Source organism: Polyodon spathula, chromosome 28, assembly GCF_017654505.1.
Source record: "Polyodon spathula isolate WHYD16114869_AA chromosome 28, ASM1765450v1, whole genome shotgun sequence".
Lineage (NCBI taxonomy): Eukaryota > Metazoa > Chordata > Actinopteri > Acipenseriformes > Polyodontidae > Polyodon > Polyodon spathula.
The window spans coordinates 2,267,386-2,292,574 of NC_054561.1; the positions used below are offsets into that span (position 1 = coordinate 2,267,386).

Consider the following 25,189-nt stretch of genomic DNA (forward strand, 5'->3'; position numbering starts at 1 on the left):
CTTAATTTTAATTAACTCAAACTTGTTTTCTTTAGTAACGATATTTGGCCACCTGGTGGCACTGTGCGCAATACAAGACTAAGTATTGTGCTGTGCTAGCTGTGACTAAATAACTCATATTTATTGCCACTTCATCAGTAACAATTTTTATTTTGGCATAAGGCAAAGCAAACTGATTAACACTAATTACATAATCTTAAAACTAAAACCAATGAGTCTGGTATGACTAGATTTTGAAATGTGTACTAAAATATCTAAAATTATTCACACGCTAATGTAGTATAATTAAATGAATGTTAGATCTTACATCTACAAATATAATGACAGCTTACGTGGCAATAAACAGAGACTGTTTTCGACACACTACACGATTGCAGAGGAATCTATGGTCGCAAAGTTTCTATAGAAAAAAAAAACACAGGATGACTCAAACAGAAACTTCAGATTTCTACAAACAAGTCCTCCACTGAGATATCTTGACCTAAGCAAACACTGAAATGTATTTTTATTTTTATGTTTTGTATTCATTTTACCTTACATGACTTGTGCTAAATGCAGGCATTTGATTTTTGAGTGAACATGATCTCTCTGAATGAGAATGCCTGTGAGCTTATTGACTCTGATGCTCAAGAGTCCGCCGAGAAATTGAAACGCCTCAGTATTGTACCAAACAAACACTGCAGCTTTTTTCTTCTTTGCTGATCCAAGCACTGGATTAGTTTATTTAATGCCAGGCAGCATTTAAATATAGCTAGGAAAGCATTATCTACCACTTAGTTCATAAAGTCCCTTTACTTAAAATAGTGGGCTGATTTTAGCATTGACATTTAGCCTGTGTACCCTTGTTGGCTTTTCATCTACCTGGGGTTAAAAAAAAAACAGCCACCAGGCACTACGCCCCGTCCCAACAAGAAAGGGTCCTAGTGCAGACTATAGCTAAGTCTATATGGCTTAGCTAAACCAGGCTATATGGGATAGTGGCACAGTGAAATAGCAGTTAAATTGGGTAGACAACCCTAAACTCACCCATAATAATCTTTTACATTTCTTGTAACTGGCACCTATTTTTTTTTAAAAGCGACATTTCTTTAAAGCTTTGCATCTAAACTTGCCTCCTAAAGTAAACGTCTACCCTTCCTTCAAAAAAGATGGCTTTGGCATTTAATACATCTGTTAATACCCTCCTTCCCCAAGCTAGGACGCAGGTACTCTGCAAACTGCTATCCCTTTTTATTGCTCAGAATTAAACTCCTTTAAGATTTCCTGATAAGGTTAAAGATATGGTTTCTGTCACCAATTTCAAGTGACAACATTGCTATAAGGTTTATTTTTTCAAATTTTCCATCAGACTCTCTACACAGATGTATAGTCCTTCATCTATGTACTATCGACCAGTCCTTATGGTGCTAGAATAGGTCCTTCAGCCACCTGACACTGCAGAATATCCTAGTGTATATAGCAGACCTGTTTTTTGTAGTACACTTCAGAAGCACAGCAAAACCTCACCTTTTCTAAAGCAGTATCCTTATATTAATATTAAATCAATGATCATAATTGTTGAGGCTTATTTCAGGGCTACACAAACCACCCAGGTAGAGCAATACCTGATAGCCATCTAATCACTGGTAAAATAATGCATGTCATATTAGAAATAATGACCAGTGATTTTTGTTGTTGTAATGGGGAGACTTTTGGAAGCCTTTTGTATTAAAACAAAAAGCAAAAATACTTTCCAGTATTGACAGCATGAAATGCTGGCGCTCGAGTGCGTTCAGCAAGCAGAATGCCCCACGAGCGGTACGTGTCTTTTTCGACTGATCGATGCGCACGCCGTGCGTGCGTCCTAACAGTAGCGAGTCCAGCTCAGAACTGTCTCTCTGGAGGTTCAAAATGGCCAGTGCAGTGGCTGCAAATTGATTTTTTCAAATATGGATTTGTATGACCAACACATGTGTGATAAGTAATATTTTAGTTGTCATTTTGGCTTTTAAAAACTAATGTTTTTTTTTTTTTTTAAAGTGCCGATTGTATTAGAAAAGGAAGCATGGACTATTTATAATGTGACAAATCTGACAAGCGCCTTATGTGCTAAACGAAAAGTGTCAGTAACATTACATTACAAAAATAGCAGACCGTTCTGCTAACGTACGTTACAGGGCGCCACGAGAGGGCACTCTGCTTATTGAACACACCCCTGGTTTTAAGACATTTTGAAAGACACATCAAAAAGGAACATTGGCTTTTAAACAGATGACTATAAGGTATTAAATGCACCACAAGCCGCACTGACAAACATTGCCTCCGCCCATCCACAGCCCTCACAACCACTGCAGGCCCCAAAATTCATGAAGGCCTGCTTCTTTTGTTTTGACAGTTTGTTTTCCAGTTTAGGAGCTGAAAAATAAACCACCCTAGCACAGAACAACATTTTAACAAATCCACACATTTTGGTTGTTTGTTTTTCTTTTAAAAGAAAAAATACATTTGTGCAAAAAAAAAAAAAAAGGACAAACTTACAAGCTCTTCCAAGGCTCCTTGTAAGGTTTTGTTTATCCCAGAACTACTGAGCTGTACTGTACATACACATCAATGCAGGTAATGAATAGATGGATTTTCTTTTTTTTTTATTTTCAACTGTAATAATAACAGTTCTAATAATAATCTACTTTATTTACTATATTATATTTATTTTACAATTTCGGATAATAAAATCACCCACGCATTTATCCCCCCCGATACAAAGCTTCTGTTTACAGGAGTTTCAGTAAAAAGACACAGACTCACGACTTTGTCTTCAAAGTGCTGAAACCCCTGTGTTTACCCAAACAAACAAAAAAAATGTATATCCACTTCTATTAGCAATTTTAGTTATGACTGTAGGGGGGGCTGTTGTCAAAAAAGAAGAGGTATAATGTAAATGATTGTACTCAACAGGAAAACTGCAGCTGAAATTCTTAGGCTCTGACAGCATTGGAATAATTGTTTTAATTTACACTAGCATCAATAAAAAAGGGCTTTCACATCATGTGTGTGTGTGTGTGTGTATATATATATATATATATATATCAGACATACAGCATAGCAAGTGAAATTTCCTGCTGCATAGGTTATGAAATTGGAACAGCTATTTGGTAATACTTTTTAAATACAGATAATAAAAAATAAATAATTATCAGTTATTTTCCTGCTATTAACCGTCACTGAATTGCAGATTGATGAATAGGGAAAATGCAGTAATTTCTAAAAGTATTCAAAAAAATAAGGGCAGCATTATTTTGATACAACTGTGATGTTGAAAGTGTGCCATTTTCCAATTAGCTTGTATCAACGGCAACTCTTTCATGCATGAAAGAGTTAAAATTCAACCCAAAATATCCCTGTGCAATGGCAGCCTTAGAGCCACACGCTGTGTATTAATCACAAACCATATACATTTTTTGTTCTTAGCTACCACTGCATAGTTCCTGTTGCCTCCCTAATACAGTCAGGTATGTCCGTGATCACAGTGCCCCTGCCCCAGGAAGGGTGGGGTCTAATAGGGAGCGAACATGAAGGGCGCGTGGGCGGCTCGCAGGGGCCCGGGAGCGGGTCGGAATAAGGCTGGTCCGAGGAGGGGGGCCTGGATGAGGGTGCCAGTGCCGGCTGGGTGTCGCAATGCTAGGGGGTTGGCTGCCATGGTGCACAGGGTTGCAGGGCTCAGTGGGCTTGGCAAGAAGCTGGTTGCCAGCGTCTTGGAGAGATGCTTCTGCAGGGCCAGTTTGGTCTAGAAGGGAAACAGAAATGGTGAAGAACAGGTATTGCAATTGCTACAGCAGGCAGATAGCATGCATTGTTTTATTTATTTACCTGATACAAAAGCACTTTGGAATTATTATTATTATTATTATTATTATTATTATATTATATTATTATTATTAGGTATCCATATATAATATAATTAAAGCCTACCTCGATGGAATCTAAAATTTCATAAAGCACAATGTGGTTGTTTTGTTTTACATATATATATATATATATATATATATATATATATATATATATATATATATATATATATATATATATATATAAAAGACATTTCAGTTTCATGCACCCAAATCATTTTCTGTTGCATTTCATTTTAGCTGAAGGCTAGTTTGTCACACACTACTAGCTTGTCCTAATAAGATATATCCTATACTTGGACTGATGAACGCTGCCAGGGGATTGGCAATCAAAAACAAAATGCATCCCATAATGAGCCATTTCCACTTTGTATTTAGATTTGCACCTTTTTTTTTTCCTTCCACTAAAAACTAGAGAATTGTTCCCGCAAACCTGGTCCATGTGACTATGAGAACACAGCAGCCCTAACAGGCAGCCTAATGCGCGCAAGTGTGCTTGAAAGTAATGTGTGAATCCGGCATTAGCCCCATCTCCCCCTCTCCACAGCGCTATGCAGATCAGAAGGGAGGGCCTTCTGCCTCCCTGACATACGTAACTATTTGTTCACAGATCCATTCTGGGCCCCAGTTTGTTCTGGTTCGGTTTCCACTTACGTGGAGGGGGTCCAGTGGACCTCTGGCGCGTCCTAGGCTGGACTGCTTGAGCAGCTGGTACCAGACCCGATCCACAGCTGCAAGTGGGTCAGCAGTAGAGATGTCTAGAAAATTCGGGGTTGACTTTCCCTTTAAGAGAAACATTGAAATTCCCCATTACAGTATTCAGCCAGCAGGGCGGCGCTGTCAGCTTCAATCCCAATTCAATCAAAAGTAGGATGATCGTTTTCTCCCATAATGCAGTCATTTTTCTTAGGCACTTTGCAGTTATGGCATTAGTTCAAATATATTACGTAGACAAAAGCGACATCAGTTGGTTAAATAAATAACCACTGTCTGTACTGGTTAAATATCTCTTTACTCAAATGGGTTTTCATATAGGGGAATATTGTTTATGACCAAGACGTCTTCAAGATCTACAGCAACGTAGTGCCACTTCTGACTGTCAAATTACAACACTATCACATTCACATTGCTCACTTAGTGCAAATGATGCTGAATGAAAAACTTGGCTACAAATGCAGTGTATTGAAATTGAACTGCCCATTGGTGTCAGGTTAGGCAAAGAGCATAGTTGGCTGCAACTGTTCTTCTAAATAATGCGGTACACTGGAGCCAACAGAGATGACAGGTCAAAGTCACGTGTGGCTTTCTGGAATGAGGAAATCAAATAAAAAAGGGACAGCTAAGATTTAGTGCTGAAAATGATGAGATGGTTGCAAGGTAAGAAAAGGGTAACGGTATGTGCTTTTTTTTAAAAATGCCCAGAAAACATCTGTGATTTTCCCCCCTGAAAGGAAGCTGACTTCAGAAACAAACCAGTCCAGTCAGACAGAGTCTAGGGAAGGTCTGCTTCTCTAGAGGGAAACACAGCAAAGCACGAAGTGTAAAACTACACACCTGAGAAGACAGTGAGGTGAGATTGCAACGGCCAAAGACTTTCTTCATCGCAGACACCGCCCCCCTGCCGGCGTAACTGCCCCACCTCACATTCTGAGAAAAGGAGAATTCAAAACCTGGGTTTAAAAGTCTGGTTTAATGATCCATCGGACATAATCAATACCTTAAATACCTGGCATTTTAAAATGGAATGGGAATCTATTATATTGTATATTCTTAAAAAGGGTGAACGTCTTAAAAAAAAAAACTAAAAAAAAAACCTGATCATCTCCATCAACAGAAGCTACTCGATGTATGGTCTCATACAGTACCCCTATGGTACCAGCGGGTCCCTTGATCAGTGGTGTGATAGAGCCAGAACTTGTATAATAAACAAGCTAAGTCAGAGGACTCACATCTCCTGCACACCTGTCTGATTAGGTCAGCAATCCTCGTGATGCAATGAAAGAGCATTAGGAACATCTATTACAAACTACTGCTTAAGAAGGCTAAAAATACTGGTGAAGACAGCAACAGTTCATCGACTATGACTGTGAACACACAAACAAAGCTGATTACACATATATAAAGTACAGCATTCTGACAAGATGGAGGTTGTTCTAGGAAATTCAATAGGAAATAATATGTTCATTCTTCGGAATTACGTTTGGATTCAGCTCATTGTAAAATGCCACTCCATGCCCCAGACTCACCGCTAAGACTGAGTTCTGCTGGCTCTTGCTGTGAGGGCTGTACTTGGGCTTGGGGGGTTTGCCAGCCAGCCTGTCCTTGTGCCTCCTGCTGTTCATGTGCTGTGGAAAGATCAGGAGACTATTTAATATCATTGTGGTGTATATTTTCACATTGTTGCCTCTCAGGGGCTTATTTATTCACAACTCGCTTCACGATTTGCTTATGTATCAGCTTCGTGACGCACAGGCGATATTTTAAATCATACCTTTGGTAGAATTACTTTTTACATGTATTTTTTCTCTCTAGTCTTTACTATGTCCCGAGTGGACTTCATTTCCAAATTTAAAACAAGAACGTTATATTTCATAACCCGTATTTAAGTCACAATAACACTTTCCCCACGATCCCTTTTCACAAGACGACAGTACCCATAATGCGATTGGCTTTCTCGTTTCTTTGATATCTGTCTCTACACAGACACACTGTGCATATTATTGCCAGTTAAGGCTGATAACAATAGTACCCTATTAAATAACCAGTGATGTGTGCATACAGCCCTTATCAGTCCCTAAGATTACCTTGCAGACTGAACCACTGCATATCAGCAAAAAAAAAAAAAAAAACCTTCACAAAAACAGATTTCCCCACATATATACTACAGAATGCATCTATACAGAGGCTGCATGAAGCTGATTCAATGGGACGCTGCGTGACAGCACAGCCCTTGCTTCACCGGCAGTGCAGTGAGCGGAATTGTCAGGTTAATTAAACTTTTTAATTAACATTAGTTATAAACCCGCTGCTACCTTATCATCTCTGCAATAAAACTGTTTTTTTTTTTTTTACATTATTTTTTAAATCCCTGCTTAATTACCTTATCTAAACTAATTTATACACTCAACACTATTAAAGCGGAAAAGGTTTATGACCATCTTTTAATGTCTACCTATTTCACAGCCAACTAACTGCTTTAAACCTTAAATAAGGGGGCAGTTGATCATGTGGCACGACATGATTTGGTGTAACAGAAGATGTTTTGAAATATGAGAGATGTTATTTCCCCAACAGTTCCCAAACAATTGGACTCACCCTGGTTATCTCTCTGTGATGTTAATATATTGGCATTGCCATCCAGCTTCACCATAGCCTCACTGAAAATAAGGTAATTATCCCCATAATCAAGCAATCCTAACATACTCCAACCGAAAGACACGCATCAACAACGGGGAAATGTCCCCCACACACTGCAGCAGTAGTAAAACTTTTAATTCTCAATAATGAATATATTCGTGTAATGAGGACTACTAGGACCCAGCAGAAACTGCATGGTGGACGATCTCAAGCAGAGAGGAGAAAGCAGAGCCTGGTAGTAAAGAACTGTTTCTACAAGTTTTTTTTTTTTTCATTGTGAAATATTTCAAATAATGACTTCTGATGTCTATGGTTTCAATACTATAAAAATATCGTCTACTTGAACTTTGGGATCTTATTGTCGTCGAGTGGCTGTCAAATACCCCCTCCTGTCCTCCGATGAGGGAGCTCACTATGCTCTAGCTACAGAAGCTGTATCACTTTTGAAAACCAAAGTCATGCCACCATATAGTAACCACATATGACAAATATACAGACTCCTCCGACATGAAATCAACTGTATATATATAGACCCATCTTGAAAGATAATGTATTATCGTTAGCAGGCTTTACTTTATAAAAGCAACACAATGTGGATTTGAACCCAGATCTCCGCTGGCGCCCTGCCTCCCCCCTGCACTGACCTGCTTGAGCTGAGTGTCTGAGTTGAGGTAGATCTCGCACACCTCGCAGTGGAAGGCTTTGTTCTGGATCCCCACGCTGCCCTTGTTGCCGATGCGTTTGGTTTTGCAGGCTGACCGAGGCAGAAGCACTCTACTCTTCCTCCGTGGTTGACTGCCCTGTCCTTCCAGCATCGATTTATGTTTGGCCCCTGAAAATAAAGTCTTTATTAAAAACAAAAAACCCCTCTGTATCCCCTGCAGTCCCTGCGTGCACGGTTGTACCACGGTGAATTTCCGATCTGTGCATCTATTTCATAATGCATGTAAGTCATGGCAGGGCAGCTTCTCGAACACCACAGAGTGTGCAGAAACTGTTCTAAAATGTAATAAAAAAATTGTGACCGCAGGGGATATCGTAATTAAAGTTCAATACTGTAGTAATACACCATATGTCTTAAAGCTGATACCATGGTACATTTGCATGGCAATGTTAGCAGTTTAGCATGCTTGCACAATGCCTTTACTCTGCTGTGATTTACGAAGCTTGCCTGTACTTTACCATGGCTTCACTAAGCTTTTACCAAGGTATACCGCATTAAACTGTTAAGAGTTTTACATTTTTGAATGGGGGTAGTGATTTGAATGGGAGTAGTGATTTGAATGGGTCCTTCACTGGGCATGCGTACCACTGTTGTGTGCCTCAAGCTGCAATGTTGAGTTGACAGTCACTTTGCAGACGGGGCAGTGGAGGTGCTGCTTGCTCTTCTTGGGGTCTTTATCCTCTGCCTCACTGGATTTGGTCTCTGTGCCCCCCTCCTCGAATGGGTCGATGGGGGACGTGACGCTGCCCTCGGAAATGCTCTCTGACAGTTCAGAGGCCGGGGACACGAGCGAGGACGCGGTATGAGGCAGCTCCAGGGAGGAGACCTCAGAGACGGGTGTCAGCATCCGCAAGCTGCCCTTCTCCTCCTCTACCTTCTCCTCCTCCACACAGTCTTGTAGACCTGAGAACAAACAAGCACGAGTATGAGGCTGGGTGGAGCAGCATGGAAATGCCTGTTTGTTTAATTAACTCCAGTACTAATTTTCAGCAATTCCCCCACACAGCTCAGAACTGAAGGTTCAGTGGGCGTCCTCTGATCCCATGACCAAGCCATCTTCCTTTTCTACACCCCGGAACTCCAGAGCGGATGTCAGCGAGCTACTTGCTGCTGGAGGAAAAAGGCCATTCCTGCAAGTGTCCGCTCTGACCTCAGTTGGCGCCTGGACGGTAGGGTCCGTTTTAGCGCAATGGGGAGAAACAGTCCCTTCCGGTTTTGCCTCCCTAACTAGGAATCCCTAGCCAGGACACTCCTCTGCAACCTCATGATTGTACGACTGCACACCACGTGGCCATGCCTTTACCAGGTGAGCGACTCTGGGATCCTACCTTAGTTGCTTTGAGCGGACCTTTCCTAGATCTGTCTACAGCTCTGCAGTGGTCAAAGAGTTAAAAGATTACATCAACAAACCCCTTGAGAAGCAACATCTCATTTGGAAGGGGGGCCCCCGGGGGGAACAGTACAGTTCATGCAATCGAACACTCAGACAAAGACAGAACAATAGCCATTTAAATGCTTCTGGTTGAAATCCAGCCAAGCTTGTGACAGTTTGTGACCTATGCAAAACAAACTCGTCACTCAAACACACAGGTTAACACCTGGGCAGGCAGCTTGTTGGAGATATGAAGGACACGACAGGGTCTATTTTAAACATTGCATTTCAGGCTTCTTATATCCAAAGAAAAGCCTTTATTTGGAATGTAACCCCCTTTTTTTAATATGCTTTATTATCTTTCATTGCAATTTGGTTTCCAATTTTCTGATGCCGTTGGCATTGATGTTTTAAGTGTGAGAGCACATTCCGTGCAAATGAGATATCAGATCTTGTGGGTTTGTTATACGGTGTAAATGTAAATGAATTTGAAATAACGGCACCACAGCCAATCCCTGGCAGAACTTAACAAAAGCGTTGGAGCCCCCAGGTCACCTCTGATGAACAGAGAAGGTTATGCTCGGCAGACAAATGTCAACATACATGACAAGCGTACCTAATTTACGATCAAGGAATTACCAACAGCAGCAAGCAATTGGACAGCAATGCAGTCGACTCCATTGCTTTCCCTGTATTGTTTAGAAGTTATTATAGTTAATGAGTGAGTAGACTATTTCAATTTTATTTTCCTTTTAAGACCATTGTGGTCACTGGAACACATTTACACCAATTACCTTGTTCTTTTATAATATATTATTTACTTTTTACCTACTTTTTACTTCAAGGAATTACCGCTAGAGTTGATGTATTTCATTATGTGGCCTCTTAAAAATAAAATGAGACTGAATGTCCAATTTGTTTAAATGATAGGTAACGACACTTTTGGCAGGAGTTTAATTAGTGCTGAATGAATAGCGCATGAGGCACAAGTAAACCAAAACGAGGTAACATTGAGTGTAAGGAAACTCAACTGTTAATTAAACACCAAGGTTAGCACTGATTAAAATTGTATCCAACTGCTCTGAAGAGTTACGATTATCACGTGTTTACTGTGACGGCACAAAAGACACTGATGTTAAAGGAAATGTTAGCTGTAGAAATGACTGATTTTGTTTGTGTATCATTTCAAATCTGTGCACCTTAATAACAACACAGGCTTATTTGGCAAACTGAGAGAATTGCAGAGCATAAGCAAACATGGTAACTGTTGACATGCTGGTACAGGCTGTTGTCATTGTGAATGCAAACCACGCTGCATACTGTTAACTTAATATAATTCAAATGCACGACAAAGACAGCTAATTTCATACAGTGCTAATTCTGTGCTTTTTTACATTACATTGCTACATTGTCCAACACTGTGAGTTGCTTGCTCTGGAGCATTTCAATTTCACATTAGATGATTTACACAAGCGGGTTTATTAAGGACCGTTCCCCGTCTTGGAAATTGCCTCAAAATTATTTGAAACATAAAATGAGCTACTGCTTATCTCCCTCTCTGCAGTGCTTTTGGGTGTATCTTACAAAAGCGTTTGAAACGAAACGGAATTGGATGAGAAGGCTCTTCACAGTCGCTTTTTGTAAAATGTCCTCCCTTTTTTTCTTTCTTCTTTAGGTTTCCAGTTCCATTGCTTTCTCTGTATTGTGAATTGGCTGAATTGTGAGTCAACTATTCAGATGCTATTGTCCTATAAAGACCATTGAAGTCACATGAACATATTTACACCAATTACCTTGTTATTTAATAATATATATTATGTGGTGTACCTTGTTATGCAATTTGCAATCAATTACCTTAGTGGTATATTACATTGCTCCCTCTCATTTTGTTAATTCACACTTAGGCCATGTTAACGGTGAACTAGACTTTACAATGTAATTGCCCTTCACTAATTAATTGCCCTTGACATTGAATGTATTTTTTGGTGTGCAAAGTATAGGGTCGCCACCTCTCAGGTAAAAAAAACAAAACAAAAAAAAAAACAGGATCTCTGAACAGAAGGGGGCTGTTAAAAGTTTAAAATCACTTTAGAAATCCTATATTCATCCAATACGAAACACTGATAATATAGCAATTACTATAGTGTTGACCACTAATTTATATTGCAAGAATATTGTATCGTGATTTGTCCTTCCTCAAAACCAGGACGATCCAAGGAAAACAGGAACTGGTGGCAACCTTATCAAAATAGGGGGTCGTCTAGTATTTTTAAAATAACTCCAAAAACTAAACATGTTGCCTGGCTAGTCTTTGATAACGTGAAATGCAAAATAAATGATGCAACTAAGACAATTCAATTCAGGTGATTTGCTAAGTGGAGATTTATCAGGGATCAAGGCACACAGACGATGCTTTGTTTGTCTTCTGTTTAGGAGCAGCAGATATCATACTGAAGTGACAACCACCATGGATACAGTAGTTAATCTGTCACCCAGCGGCAGGCAAACACAGGAGGACTCCGGCTGCTGTTTTGGTATGTATCCCTGCTTCTCTTTCCTCTGGCTACAGCGCGGACTGTCCAATAATTCACAGCCACTGCGAATGCACCAGGCGCTATCTGTCTCTTGTCTAAACACGAAACGACAGGCCTATCGCTTTCATTTCTTTTTCAATTAATTCTTTCCAATGAAATCAGACGCAGTCAGTACCGGTGATGAATCGTGGCTGTCGCAGTGCCTCTTGTGGGCAGGTATAGAAGCGCGCCGTGAAATATCTGCGCTGTCAACAGCCCCTGTGCTTTACGGCGTTATCATACCGAGGAGAATTGGAATGTAGCGGTTTTATATATATATTATATATATATATATATATATATATATATATATATATATATATATATATATATATATATATATATATATTATTTTTTTTACAGTACAGACTTCTCTGCTGTTAACAGTCATAAAGACTGAAGAGAAAAAAAAAAAAAAACACTTGCTTTTTCTTGTCCGTAGGAAAAATAAGAAAATTGAACTGAGAAAGATAACGGCAATAAATTGCACAGCGAGTCATGCCACGGATCAATACGTCTCGCAGTTAACTAACAAAGCCGTTTCTATTCATTGATGTTTTTTTTTTTTTTTTTTTTAATCTCTTTTGGGTAGAACGGCTTCAGTTACCGAGCATGTCATTAATCTAGAGGTCACAGCAGCCTCTTAAATGTAAAGGGCTGTGTGAACTTGAGGATTGACTAATTGACGTTATGATTTCAAGGCTCCCCGTGATAAGAATATTATTAAAAACAAAAGTGGAGCCAGAGAAACTTACTCCAGTAGCACTGTTCAGATTGTCGCAATTTAATTTCATGCTTTTCTATTTCTGCAATGTCGGTAAGGTATTCCATGCACGCATGGGCGGGTTTGGGGGGGGGGATATCCTGGGTGTCTGGACCCCCTTCATTAAAAATGTCAAAATATTGTTTACTTTAACAGTATTCCATCTGTACCCAGGATAAGAGGTACTTGGAATTTTGGCAAATACTTCACTGTGATTGGTTGATTTCTGAGCTGTGATTTATTTATTTATTTATTTTTTTAAGGCAGTCTCTATTTTTGTTTACTGCAGTTTTTAATGAACCAAGTCATTCTTTTTCAAGGGGGAAAAAAAAAAAAAAACGTGGAAGTTAAAACATTTCAATGAAGCTGTTTAGTTTTTAGGCTCAAACAAAAATCTTGGGAATATTCCTCTCTATCTGTTTCCAAAATATTTTTTTGGGGTGGAGTAAATACGCCTTGTTTGTTAATACCCACCCTCGCTCTCCTCGTGTAGGGTGGTATCCAGGAGCGCTGGCGTGGGCTCCAGGAGGGTGGGGAGGGGCTTGCTCACCCTCTCCCTCCCTCTCTTCCTTGCTGCCGACACCACGGCCCCGTGGGTCATCTGCTTGTGCTTCTGCGCTTCAATGGCTTTGAGTTTCCGCATGTGCTTGTGGCCTTTGTAGTGCGCCTCCGCTTGGTTCTGCAGGAACAAACAGAGATTATGGATGACGCATCTTATCAATATATCAAACCCTCCCCAATGGACAATCTACATGGACACCAGTGGGCGTGCTCATTCACTTCTTAGCGTTCACGATTCAAGCATTTTCCAAGGTTTGGCCGATACGGTACCTTTGTACCTTGTTACAGCATATTAGTTATTCGTGCCACTGTGATTCCATTGAGGTGTCAGAATATAAAAATGTTACCACGCGAGGTTCTGTTCTAGCAAGGACATCACCGCATGCAGCAGCTGTCCTTGTACTGTAACTGTAAGCGAGGGACTGCTGCAGTGTCCCTGTGATGCACTGAATTTCATTTGGTAAGAGACAATGAACGCTGAGGTCATTTAAACAACCAAACAAGGTTAGATCAAGGTCCTAGTCTACTTAGCAGCACAGTGTCGTTTGGAACAGTGCAATACTAGCTTTCTCAATCTAATCAGTGATACAAGAAAAGACACAAAGAAAGGATCGCTTTTGAAATACAGCGTCATCTTGTCTGGTATTGTCAGTCACCATTACTGTTTCCACTGTAGCAAGGAGGCATAATGAACGGCGCTCATTCGGCTAACAGACCCACAACCTTGTCTCTTTATTACTATTTTCAGTATTAAATACCAGCTTGAGGCCACTTTCTAGTTCTGCAATGGAAAGCCAGACTTTACATTAAAAAATTTTCATGTAGGTGATAAGCTTCCTAACTAGAACAAGCCATTTTTTGGTTAAATTAACAGAGAGCTGATAACATATGATATTCTCTTGTTGCAGAGTGGGAGGATTCTAAAACAACCCCCACCTCTAATTGTACTGTCGTTATTAATGGAAATAAATAAATAAAAAGTAACTGTGTTGTACCAGCAGATAAGATAATGCAATGGACGCAGTCTCGCGAATAAAATATGCTTTCAGGTGGAGCATGTATTAGGACGCACAATGAATGAAACGCTGATGTACATTCTTCGGGGAAATTGGGATGCTTGCGTCTCCCATTATCAAAACACTGGTTGGCTATATGTGATTTGCATTCAAAAGCACCGCTCTTGTTGCGCGAGAACAATAAAGCCGTGTGTGCTTTTGGAAGTCTGCAGAAGCCTGATAAGGGACCCGAGCACAAGGAGAGATACCTTACAGTATTATTATGTGTTTGCGCTGTGCAACAAGGCTACCCCTTTACCCTTATCGCCAAACCTCCTTTTTAAATATGCTACACTGGAATGGGCAATGACGCTGCATTCGGTACCTGGCTTTGATTTATTCTCAGTCAGTAACGAGCAGTGCTAACCTTCTGCAAAGAACACTGTCGTTTGAATGTGCTACTCCATTCCGGAGACCAATTTTCCTTGATCCTCTGTTCACCCCCAATTACAGCTAAACCATCAAAATTAAACAAACACATTAAACAAAGTTAACGGTTCGCTCATTAGCAACTAAAATCATTTTAAAAGAGCTTTTTTTTCCCCCATTAGCGTTCAATGAGTAATTTCAGCTTTTAATCAGGCTCAACATAATTACATCGAAGTGCTCAAAAATTCTAAACCTCTTAAACAACTCGACCCCCCACACTTCGCCCCCGCCATGTTTGGGCTAAGTGTGCCTGTGTAACAAGCTATAAACTCACAGGGTCTGTTTTAGTACATGGTGGATCTACATAGCTGTTTAAATTATTACATTTGACCTTAATTAATCCTTGATCTTGTAACTCTTTCCAATACAATATGACTATCAATCTCTAACTAATGGCTTATCTTTATTAACTAATTGATTGTCAATGTGCTTGTTATGGAAACAGTCCTTTTGTCAGCTTTTGATGAGGGCAATGCTAAACCGAAATGTGTCGTTTATGTTTTGTTTTTTTTCCAATATTTATTTATTTTTTGATTTGGGAGTTATGGGGTTCCCTTTAATTTATTTTCACTCCAACACTGCCAAAAAATTTTTAAAAACTTGGAAACTGCCCCCAGTTGTTCTGAAGACAATGCAATCATAATTAGGTTTCCTATGTGTGACATTTGCAAGAGCCAGATGGTAGCCCTCCAGCTTAACAAAGGTTGAGGCTGCTAAAGAACGCAATTCTAATACTAAATGGCACTGAGCCATACTTACTGAGCAGACAGACAACCTTGTGGAACAAAGTTTTTGGTGCCAGTTTGCCAGGCTGTTTGTCTAGCTCGAGGCATCCATTCACCATTTGACCATTTTCATTTTCTAGGGATCTGAAGCATAGGAAAGAAACATCCATCCACCCATCCATCTATTTAGTGCAAACCTGTCTGTAAGACTCAATCTGTACCCCACACGGTCGTGCCTTTACCAGCTAAGCCACTGGGAGACCCTTCACTTATTTATGAATTGCTGTTTTTTCTTTCACCTAAATCATTTCAAATTCCCAATCTGAATGTCACTTCAGCGCTGTACCTCAGGACGGTTGAAGATCAGTCCTCCGTTCTGCATGTTTACACAATCGCTACTTTTCACTGATCTCAACAGTGAGGCGAACCAACACCAGATGATTTTCCCTTCCTAACCAGAGGGGGCGCAATTGCCCCAAGCAGAATGTGTTAGTAAAATGCAACACTGTATCATTAAAAATGTAATAACCATATTACCCAGACTCAGTCCACATGTTACTATAAGGTCCTGTTACACAACGTGTGCACTGTCAAAACAAGAAAACACTAACTTTGCAGAAAAAGCAACATTCAGTGCCTTCCAGATAATTAACTAGACAGTACATTGAATTACCACTGTTACTTTGGTAATGATAAATGGAAATTAAAAACAAAAACCTGAGAGATCAACCAGCAGACAAGTAGATTAACCAACACAATTAGGCAATAAAATCAATCAGGTGTTTTACTAGAGGCTTCAGTGTTTATTTAAATTAGCCTTGCACTCAGCGGGAATGGGGGGAAAAAAAACTAATGATATAAAGCTTTTTGTATTTACCTAATTAATTCAGTCTGAAAGGTATATCCTGGGGGATCAATGCTAATAGCATCTAAAAAGTAATCATACATCTTTGCGCAGGATCTCCACCCGCTGCTTCATACAAACTGCTTTTCAGAACTAAGCAAGGACAGCTGCTGTTTTGAAACATTTCAAATACGTGCCAAAGGAAGTGCTGAATCAAAGATGAATCTCTTTCGGGAGTCGGTGTCCAGGAATGTGTTTTGACATCTAACGTCCTTACATAGATTTCACAATTCAGATTTAATCTCCAGAGATGAACGACAATGGAACTGAATACAGTCTGGCACCATCAAAGCATCGCTGAACTCATTCGATGGAAGACATGAGATGCTATTGAATCAGCCTGTCTTCTACAGCTATAACGTTAGGTGGCACAGTGGGTTACCCCTTTAAGGAACAAGGGACAATGTGTCCCACAAATACAAACAATGTTAATCACTTCCCATTTAAGGTGATAGGGTTGGCCTTGAACATTTTTCCAAACATGTCAAACTGTTATTGCAGCGGCCCCTGCTAGACCTAATGGCTTTTTCCCCCTCTAGTCCTTCAACAGATAAGGGATATTTGCAGCTCAAGGGCACCAAATTCTGGGGATATTAATCAGAGATATTTCTTTTTTTAAAATGACTCACATATTAGTGCCCTTTTGGCAATATGGCGAACCTGTCAATCCAATTGTTTTTTTCACCAGCCACCACCACCAATAGCCCGTTTGCACTTACTAAACGATGATTAATACATGCTAAAATATAATTGCAGTTTATTTATAGAGTGTGGATAGGGTACAATAATCAATTTCAATTTCGCAAAATGGGACGGATGTACTGTATATACCATGCAACTGCGTTCTTACTGTAAGAATCAGGTAGGGGTTTGTGTCTGCTTAGTATGCATGCTTTTTTGAAAATAAGTCAACAATTTTCAGTTTGCTTGTTGCACAGCCTCTACATTGAGCACCAGTTCTCTCATTCAGTCTACATGCCTCTAGACTGAATTTCTACATTACAGGATTAGTAAACCTTTGCATGTAATTACCGGGAGAAAACATTTCTCACAAGACGAACCATATCACGAAACTCCATTAGGCATTAATGACCCAAACTACAATTTATTAAGCTCTCGTTTTTAATTTATAGCATCAGACAGGTGTCAGTTCTCTGACATGCCCCCCCTCTCTCACCAGTTCCTCTGCTTAGCTCTGATAAAGTGACCTCCAAGTTGCGATAAAAGCAGCGTCTCATTAGAATTCTACGAATCTCACTCCCTGCCATATAAATGCAAATAGGCAATAAAATAACCCACAGTACAAATAAGGCTAAAATGAATGGAATGTGTGAGAAAAAAGCAATTCCAGCCTACTTTACTGATGGCTGCCCTAATAGAAAATATGAAGGGATTCAGAGAGAGAGAGAGCGAGAGAGAGACAGAGATGTCAATGTACCAGGCAAGCAGTGCAAAGTTTGCAACTGTTATCTTGGAAAGCACGGCGGTAATATTTTAGAACCAGGACCGTGTTTAAACCAACAGCTGGAGACTCAATTATTCAAAGGTTATTTGCGGAACCTGCTCCATCTCCAAATACCAACGAGATATTGTTATGATTATTTTTTTTTTTTTTTACCTAGGTGTCTGGCTGGTAGGACCACTGTGAGGTGAGAAACAGTCCCTGCTGGTTTTGCCTCCCTAACCCACGGGAACGCCAGAGCCAATGCGATGCTGCCTCTGGAAGACCAGCGTCACCGCACAGCCAGGAACCTGCGCTCCCCTCACTGTATGACTCACTAATAACTCACAGGAAGACACACCCTAAACACGCCAAAGGGCAATGTTAACAGGCATCACTGGAAAGGGTTGAACCTTGAATGACGCCACAGGGAAATGCTGCACTGTATTTGTTTTTTACTGAATCAAATGGAATGAAACAGATCTAAGTATCAGTTGAACCCAAGTTCCCCCCCCCCCCTCCCCCGACTTCCCATGCAAAGTTAGTCGGGCTCACCGTGGAGTTGAATCTCAGATGGCAGATGTTGCAGGAGATGATCTGTTTCTTCTTGAGAGGCTGCGGGACGCCGAAGGTGTGATTGATAACTGCCTTCTGCACAGGATCCATCTGTGAGAGGAAGCACAAGGCACTGAGTTTAACGTTCCATCTCAGAAACTTCACTTGTTTATCTGCCTCTCTCCCTCTCCCTCTCCCATCTCTGTGTGCTGGATGCAGCTCTAGCAAGTAGCAAGGCTCGGCACTGTTTTTAGGATCTGAGCTGTGGCTGAATGATTGTACATTACATATCATTATTTAAATCATACATGTGTAGCTCCTGTTTACTGTTGAAGTGTAATCAAATAATTATTCTTTATTGCTTATAAATAGTTCCCTTCTCCATACCTTTAATCATCTACAGATCAAACCAATTGAATTATGAAAATGTTCGAAATCCAATACATACTCATCCATATTTAAAATACTCCTCTCTTATTTACTTCTTTAGTAAGCTTACTCTAATGTATGTAACCAGATCCAGCCATTGCCTTAATTACTGAATGAAGCAGTGCAGAGCTTTGCACAAACCAAGACCGAATTTGTTTAACTGACCACTTCAACAGGGTTGAAATTTTATTTCCTGGGATTTAATGACGATTTCAGGTTGTCTAATGCAGGTTTGTTTTTGCAATAACATCCACTTTCACCAGTGGAAACATCTGTAATCCCACCTTTCATTAAATACTATTATTAATTTAGTGCCCCCAGGTGGTTAATGATTGTAATGGCATCAATGATCTTAAGCACAAAACAAGATCGTCCACACAAAAAAAAAAAAAGTGGAAAAAAAGGACTGGATTTCTTATTGGTAGCAGCCTGCATCACAAAGCACACAGTGAAAGGCAGTTCCGGTAGGGATGTGTTCAGGGCTGTATTATTCATGTCACATCTCCCAGATTTCAAACTGACAGTGTCTTTTCAGACTGTTCATCACGTCGTCACGCGTTAGATGAATCAAAAGCTGTTTTTCAATTCCAATTCCTTCAAAGAAATTGATATTTTACAGACATAATAATTGTCGTGATTGTTCAACTGCTTTCATTTGAAGCCAATTTAATTGACTAACAGTAACTTGAACTTAAGTGACTTGTCACCATTGTGAGAAGCACATTTTAACAGAATACTAATAATTGCAATTTTCATCAGTGATGTGTTGGAAGTGGCAAAAAAAATGTATTGAAAATTGGAACTAGAATTGGAATTTGCCCCGACTGGGTAAATCAACACGTGGAGAGACGACTGACGTCTTAAAGAGTGGTTTCAGTCCTTGTGTAAAGGGTTAAATGCGTATTGTTTTTAACTGGTAATAAATTAGTAACTTCAAACACTCAAATTCAGTAAGAGAACTCAAACATCTGCCGACAGTCCTTTTAAAATACTAAAACAACTTCATGAAATACATTCAATCAATGTTTGACTAGAAGTCACAAAGCTATCAAAGATAAAGAAGCTGACTGTGGTATACTGTTCAGTGCAGTGCAGTGCGAGACCACAGCTGCAGCAGGAGCATGGGGCGTGGCCTCTAGACTGTGGGCCGAGTGTGTTAGTTCTCATTGGTTGTGCTATGTCTGTATCTGTTTTGTGCGCGTATTCAGTGCTACAAAAACTGAACGCAGTAGGGATTCAAGGAAATGCAGGCACATGGATTAGGGAGTGGTTGACCTGTAGAAAACAGAAAGTATGGATTAGAGGAGAAACCTCAAAATGGAGCGAGGTAACCAGTGGTGTATCACAGGGATAAGTATTAGGTCCTCTGCTATTCCTAATCTGCATTAATGACTTAGATTCTGGTATAGTAAGCAAACTTGTTAAATTTGCAGATGACACAAAAATAGGAGGAGTGGCAAACATCGTTGCAGCAGCAAAGGTCCTTCAAAATGATCTAGACAAGATTCAGAACTAGGCAGACACATGGCAAATGACATTTAATAGAGAAAAGTATAAGGTACTGCACGCAGGAAATAAAAATGTGCGTTATAAATACCATATGGGAGATACTGAAATTGACGAAGGAATCTATGAAAAAGATTTAGGAGTTTATGTTGACTCAGAAATGTCTTCACTAGACAATGTGGGGAAGCTATAAAAAAAAGGCCAACAAGATGCTCTGCTATTTAATGAAAAGTGTTGAATTTACTGTTAAAACTGTACAATGCATTAGTAAGACCTCATCTAGAATATTGTGTTCAGTTTTGGTTTCTGCAGGATTCTATGGAAGACCTATAGGCTATTGTATTGAATCTATAGGTTTTTATAGAGAATTGCGACATTTGGCCTATAGGCTATAGAAACCTATAGGTTATTTTCGTAAGGGATACCTACTCTTCAAAACTATTTTAAAGCATTGCTTTGTTAAAATGGGTTAGCACACAAACAATCAAAAAAGTGATGCTTAAAATAACCACGACCAACAAGCGTAAAAAAGTGAAGTTTAACCCAATTCACATATTTCAAGGCAAATTCAGCTTTCTGTTTTTCCTTCAGGCTCAGTAGAAAAAGAAGAATGGGAAAAGTAAATGAAAAAAGTCTGCTTCGCTTTTGTTCACCACACTGATGGCACGCTTTCTCAAGATAGCAATCTTTGAAAATAATGTTTCTCTTTCCATTTGATTGTTTAACCAAATGACGCAATGCGTTTAACACACTGGCTCTTAAATTAGACTGCCCAGACAGCCTGCAGCACATCAAGTTTTTAAGGCGTTTGCGACGAACTGAGCTTCAGGTAAACCTTCTAAGTAAACAAATGTTTCATTTAGTTCATCAGTTAGTTTTACGTTAATCATATAATGCATTTCTCTATTAATGTACTTAGATATCCATAATAAAAGTTTGCAGTGGAAAATTTGCAGTGTAACCCTTTTGTATTTACCACACTTACCTGCTGTTTTTGCACTGACTTACATACAATTACAGTACAATCTGAAGTTCCAAATTCTCTTAACCCATTAAGTGCCATTGTCCTCATTTGAGGACACTCTACTTTGTAATTTATTGGAGCATTTTTAACTGGCATCTACCTGTTATTTCACCCTATTGTTATGATAACTTACTCGAATTTTGTTAACTGTAAATGTTTAAATGTAACTGTTAACGCTGCCTCGATATAAAATAAGAAACTAAAGCCTAAAATTGATGCATTTTCTTGGTGTTTTTAGACCCACGTGATGATAAAGCTCAATTTTCTATGTGTTGAGCTTCATAGCTGTCATGAAATGTCAGGGTTCTGGTTTAATTTGACTGTCCTCAAAATAGGATGATAGGAATAAATGTTGTAAATATGTAATTTTACACTTGTGAAACACTCAAAACTTTTAAAAGTAGCATATTTATTTAGAATGTATCAAATGACTGAAATACAGCTTGTGTTCCGATGCTTTTTTCAAAGAAAAATGTATTTTGCTACTTAATGGGTTAAAGCATGACAGAACTACGACCCTAGCTAACTGACCCGCCCCCCCATCTTTGGAAACTGTATACAATTATTTGTTTTATATGGCAAGAATACACCTTTGTCCAGTGGAAGCCATCCCTTAGAATTGTATAAATGCACCCCTTGTTTGTGCTCGCCAGAGGCAGAGGTAGATTCTCTTATCACGGTCCCTTCTGTCAGTAAAGCTCGGGGTTTGGGGGATGATTGTGTTTCTATGGGAAGGTATTAAGTTACGAAGACAGGTGCATTCATCTTCCAGGCACACGTCGGGACAACACAGTCATTATCAAGCCCTGCGAAATCCATTCCAGAGGTGAGCAAAATGGAAATACCGGGTGATTAATGGTGCACCTGTTTCTGCTGCGAGACTTGATTCACCTATCCAGCATATTAAATGAAAGGCAAATTTGGAATGGTGAGCCCTCAAGGGCTTGCGTTTTCCTTGAGTGGACAGATGAAAATACAGGCCTCTCTGGACAGCAAGGAAAGCACCGGCAGGCAGCCTAATTACAGGCACCTGCAGCAGCAGGACTGAAGGGTTCATTTACTGAGCCTGAGATCCTTAATACAAACAATCACATTGCCTGTGCTGATTGATTAAACAGGGGAAAAGGCACTGAGAGAAACTGCTTTAAAACAACGTCCCCGATTATAATTACAGGGAGAGAAATAAGACTCCCATTGCATAGCAGTTTGATGCATTCCTGGTTTTACTCCGAGTTTGATAAGACGTACCTGAGCTTTTTAACTGTGCAAGAGGAGTCTTATTTCCATCCCTGTAATTATATTAAAACTGAACAACCAGACCATAGTATTTGCAGCAATGGCAGTGGATTTCAAACAGATATGAAATACAGCTCAGCTTCCTCTGAGACTCGAGAGCGGATGTCAGCGAGCTACCTTTGGAAGACAAAAGCCAGCCCTGTAGGTGTCCGCCCGAGCTCACTGGGTGCCTGCCGGTTTTGCCTCCATAACCTGCAGCAGCACCAGAGCCAGTGCAACGCTCCCTCATGAATTCCCAGCGAAGACCGGCCACTTTACACAGCCAGGAAGCAAACCTGCGCTCCCCTGACTGTACGACACCCTGCACGCCATGCGCCCGTACCTTTACCAGGCAAGCCATTCGGCGATCCCTAGCTTTTTCTTTTTTACTACCAACCCTGTTCTCGATGTATCTCATCGACATTAAAGCCCCATCGGTCTCGGCTAATGAGTATCTGAAGTTCTTATTCCCGTCCGTTTGAAATTCAAAGATTGCAGTTTAATTTAAAAATACATCTAAGGATAAAGACAATAGCCCAGCACTCGCTCACACACACTGCAGAAAACAGCTTAATTAACTGATGAAGCTGATACTCTTGAATTCTTATTTAGATAAGGCAGTGGTAGTGGCACAGTCTTTCCGGAGCGATTACTCAGTGAATGTGCTCCCAGTCAAGACAAGCTGCATCTCTTCCATTAGAAAGCAGCGACTGTCTTTAAATTGGCTCAAAACAACAGGGCGATTTATGCTTTTAAAAAGACAGCATTGAAGGAAATCCTGCCTGGTTTATCATTTTATGCAGCTGCACAGAAAAGGCCAGACTGTTAACAGAACTGTTGTAAATTCTCAAAATTATACACTAGAGTAAAGTTCCAGGAAGATTTATTTTAAATGAGATGGACCGGGTCAATCACTTTTGTTTTCCTCTACCGTTGGCACGGTGGGTGTGTTTTAGCTTTGGACGGCAGATGGCACATTTTAAAAAACCAACGCCAAATGCCTCCCCTGTTTCAAAAGCGGGCATGACACAGCTGTGAAACTGATTTTAACAGCAAACACAGAGGTACCGAAAAACAGTTTTTTCCAAACAAAACAAAAACCAACAGCTACTGCGCGTTTTGTTCTTGTAGACCTAAAAGCTGATAAAAATGGTGATTTATTGCAACAATTTTTACTTGTGCGGAAAACACTGGAGATTTTCTAGCAGAATATTTTACAGATCATTAGGGCAGACATCTATACAGCAGAGGGGTGAAGAAGCGCTTTTGTAACTCACTAGGCTGCAGTGGTCAGATGCTGTCAAAACCTAAAAAAACAAAGCATTAATTAATTCAGGTCACCTTGTAAATGCTGAAAATATATAATGCAGTGACTGATAATCTCTAGTGTCTTCAATACATAATGCACTGATCGACAGTCTTCAATGCCTTCCCAGGGAGAGAATAGGGAGAACAATTAACATGATCCCGACTGAGAGTGTGACCAGACTTTTGATAAATCAGGCTCCATTCTTGACCATTATTTCAACGTCACTCAATGCAATGCTATGAACGGCTGTGCAGTGGTCCACCGTGGTAAGTCAGGGTGGACTATGTTAACAGTTTATAATGTGTCATGGTTTAAACATCCTGACAGTAGCGCAGCAGATACTCACGGTGCTGAAATTGGGGAAGAGGCTGAGAGGAGACGAGCCATTGAGCCGGAAGGGAAGGAAGTGTTTCAGGTCCAACTGGGGCTGCAGAGACCGACCCGGGACAGGAAGAGTGGCCAGCAGGGGGCTGCTCTGAACTGGGGAACCTGAGAACAACCAGGGGGAGGGGGGAGACTATTAAAATACATCCACGGTAACAGGCATCTGAACAAAGTGGAAATATGTAGCAGCAAGCATCGCCAGTCAGTCCTTTCGTAGATTGGTTTCTATGTATAGTATAGTCTGCAACTGCATTGTTTTACCATGTGTAACAGTCTGGCAACACTGCCCATATGAAATCATTGGGAGACCATTATAATCCCAGTGTATTATAAATTGCAATGCATTTGGGAAAAATACTTGGCTCTGACACTGATAATGCATTGCCATTGTATTGCAATAACCGGGTAAGTCCTTAGCATTGCAATGCAATCAGAGTGTGCAAATATGGTACCATCTTACCAATCACAGCTTCATCCCACTGCTCTTTAGCTGCTACGGTACCAATGGAAAGTTATTCCCCTAGTCCCATTAAAGCCCTTTGCTCCGCTATAGAGCGCTCACCGGGACATTCAAATCACATCTTCTTCAGTAAAATCCAATTCTCTGTTTTGTAACTGCCAGGGTAAATTGATGCCTTTTGTGTCAATGCAGTTGCTATTAGGTGGCTTTATTTGTGTTTACCGGAACGTATTAGGGAGGTCACTTGAGAGCGGATAGAGTCCATATGTCTGCCGCTCTGTAATCTTGCGCCTCTGCTATGGTCTTTGCATTTTTTAATGCAGGTTTGCTCTGTAAAGTGCTTCCACAAATAATCATGATACAAAAGCAGTAAGATTGTCAACATCACAAAAAGGGCCCAATTCAAAAAACGGTCTTCCTGTCACTGAAAAAAGGACTGTTGAGATGGGAAAGGCAGAA

General features: G+C 40.2%; 1 protein-coding gene across 3 annotated transcripts in view; it reads right to left on the minus strand.

The window, feature by feature from the left end:
- Window positions 1-579: 579 nt before the first annotated feature.
- LOC121301983 (zinc finger protein 385C-like) overlaps window positions 580-25,189 on the minus strand; it is a 111,272-nt gene continuing 86,662 nt past the window's right edge. For 2 of the 3 annotated variants that reach the window (XM_041231739.1, XM_041231741.1), the window contains 9 exons: window positions 24,233-24,375; window positions 18,344-18,454; window positions 13,148-13,352; window positions 8,551-8,868; window positions 7,886-8,073; window positions 6,131-6,229; window positions 5,439-5,531; window positions 4,539-4,667; window positions 580-3,763 (listed from right to left, as the gene is read on the minus strand). In XM_041231739.1, the coding sequence (XP_041087673.1) occupies window positions 3,533-3,763; window positions 4,539-4,667; window positions 5,439-5,531; window positions 6,131-6,229; window positions 7,886-8,073; window positions 8,551-8,868; window positions 13,148-13,352; window positions 18,344-18,454; window positions 24,233-24,375 (1,517 nt within the window). In that variant the 3' untranslated portion in view covers window positions 580-3,532. The remainder of the gene's footprint in view (window positions 3,764-4,538; window positions 4,668-5,438; window positions 5,532-6,130; window positions 6,230-7,885; window positions 8,074-8,550; window positions 8,869-13,147; window positions 13,353-18,343; window positions 18,455-24,232; window positions 24,376-25,189) is intronic. The other variant, XM_041231740.1, reaches the window with a different exon arrangement.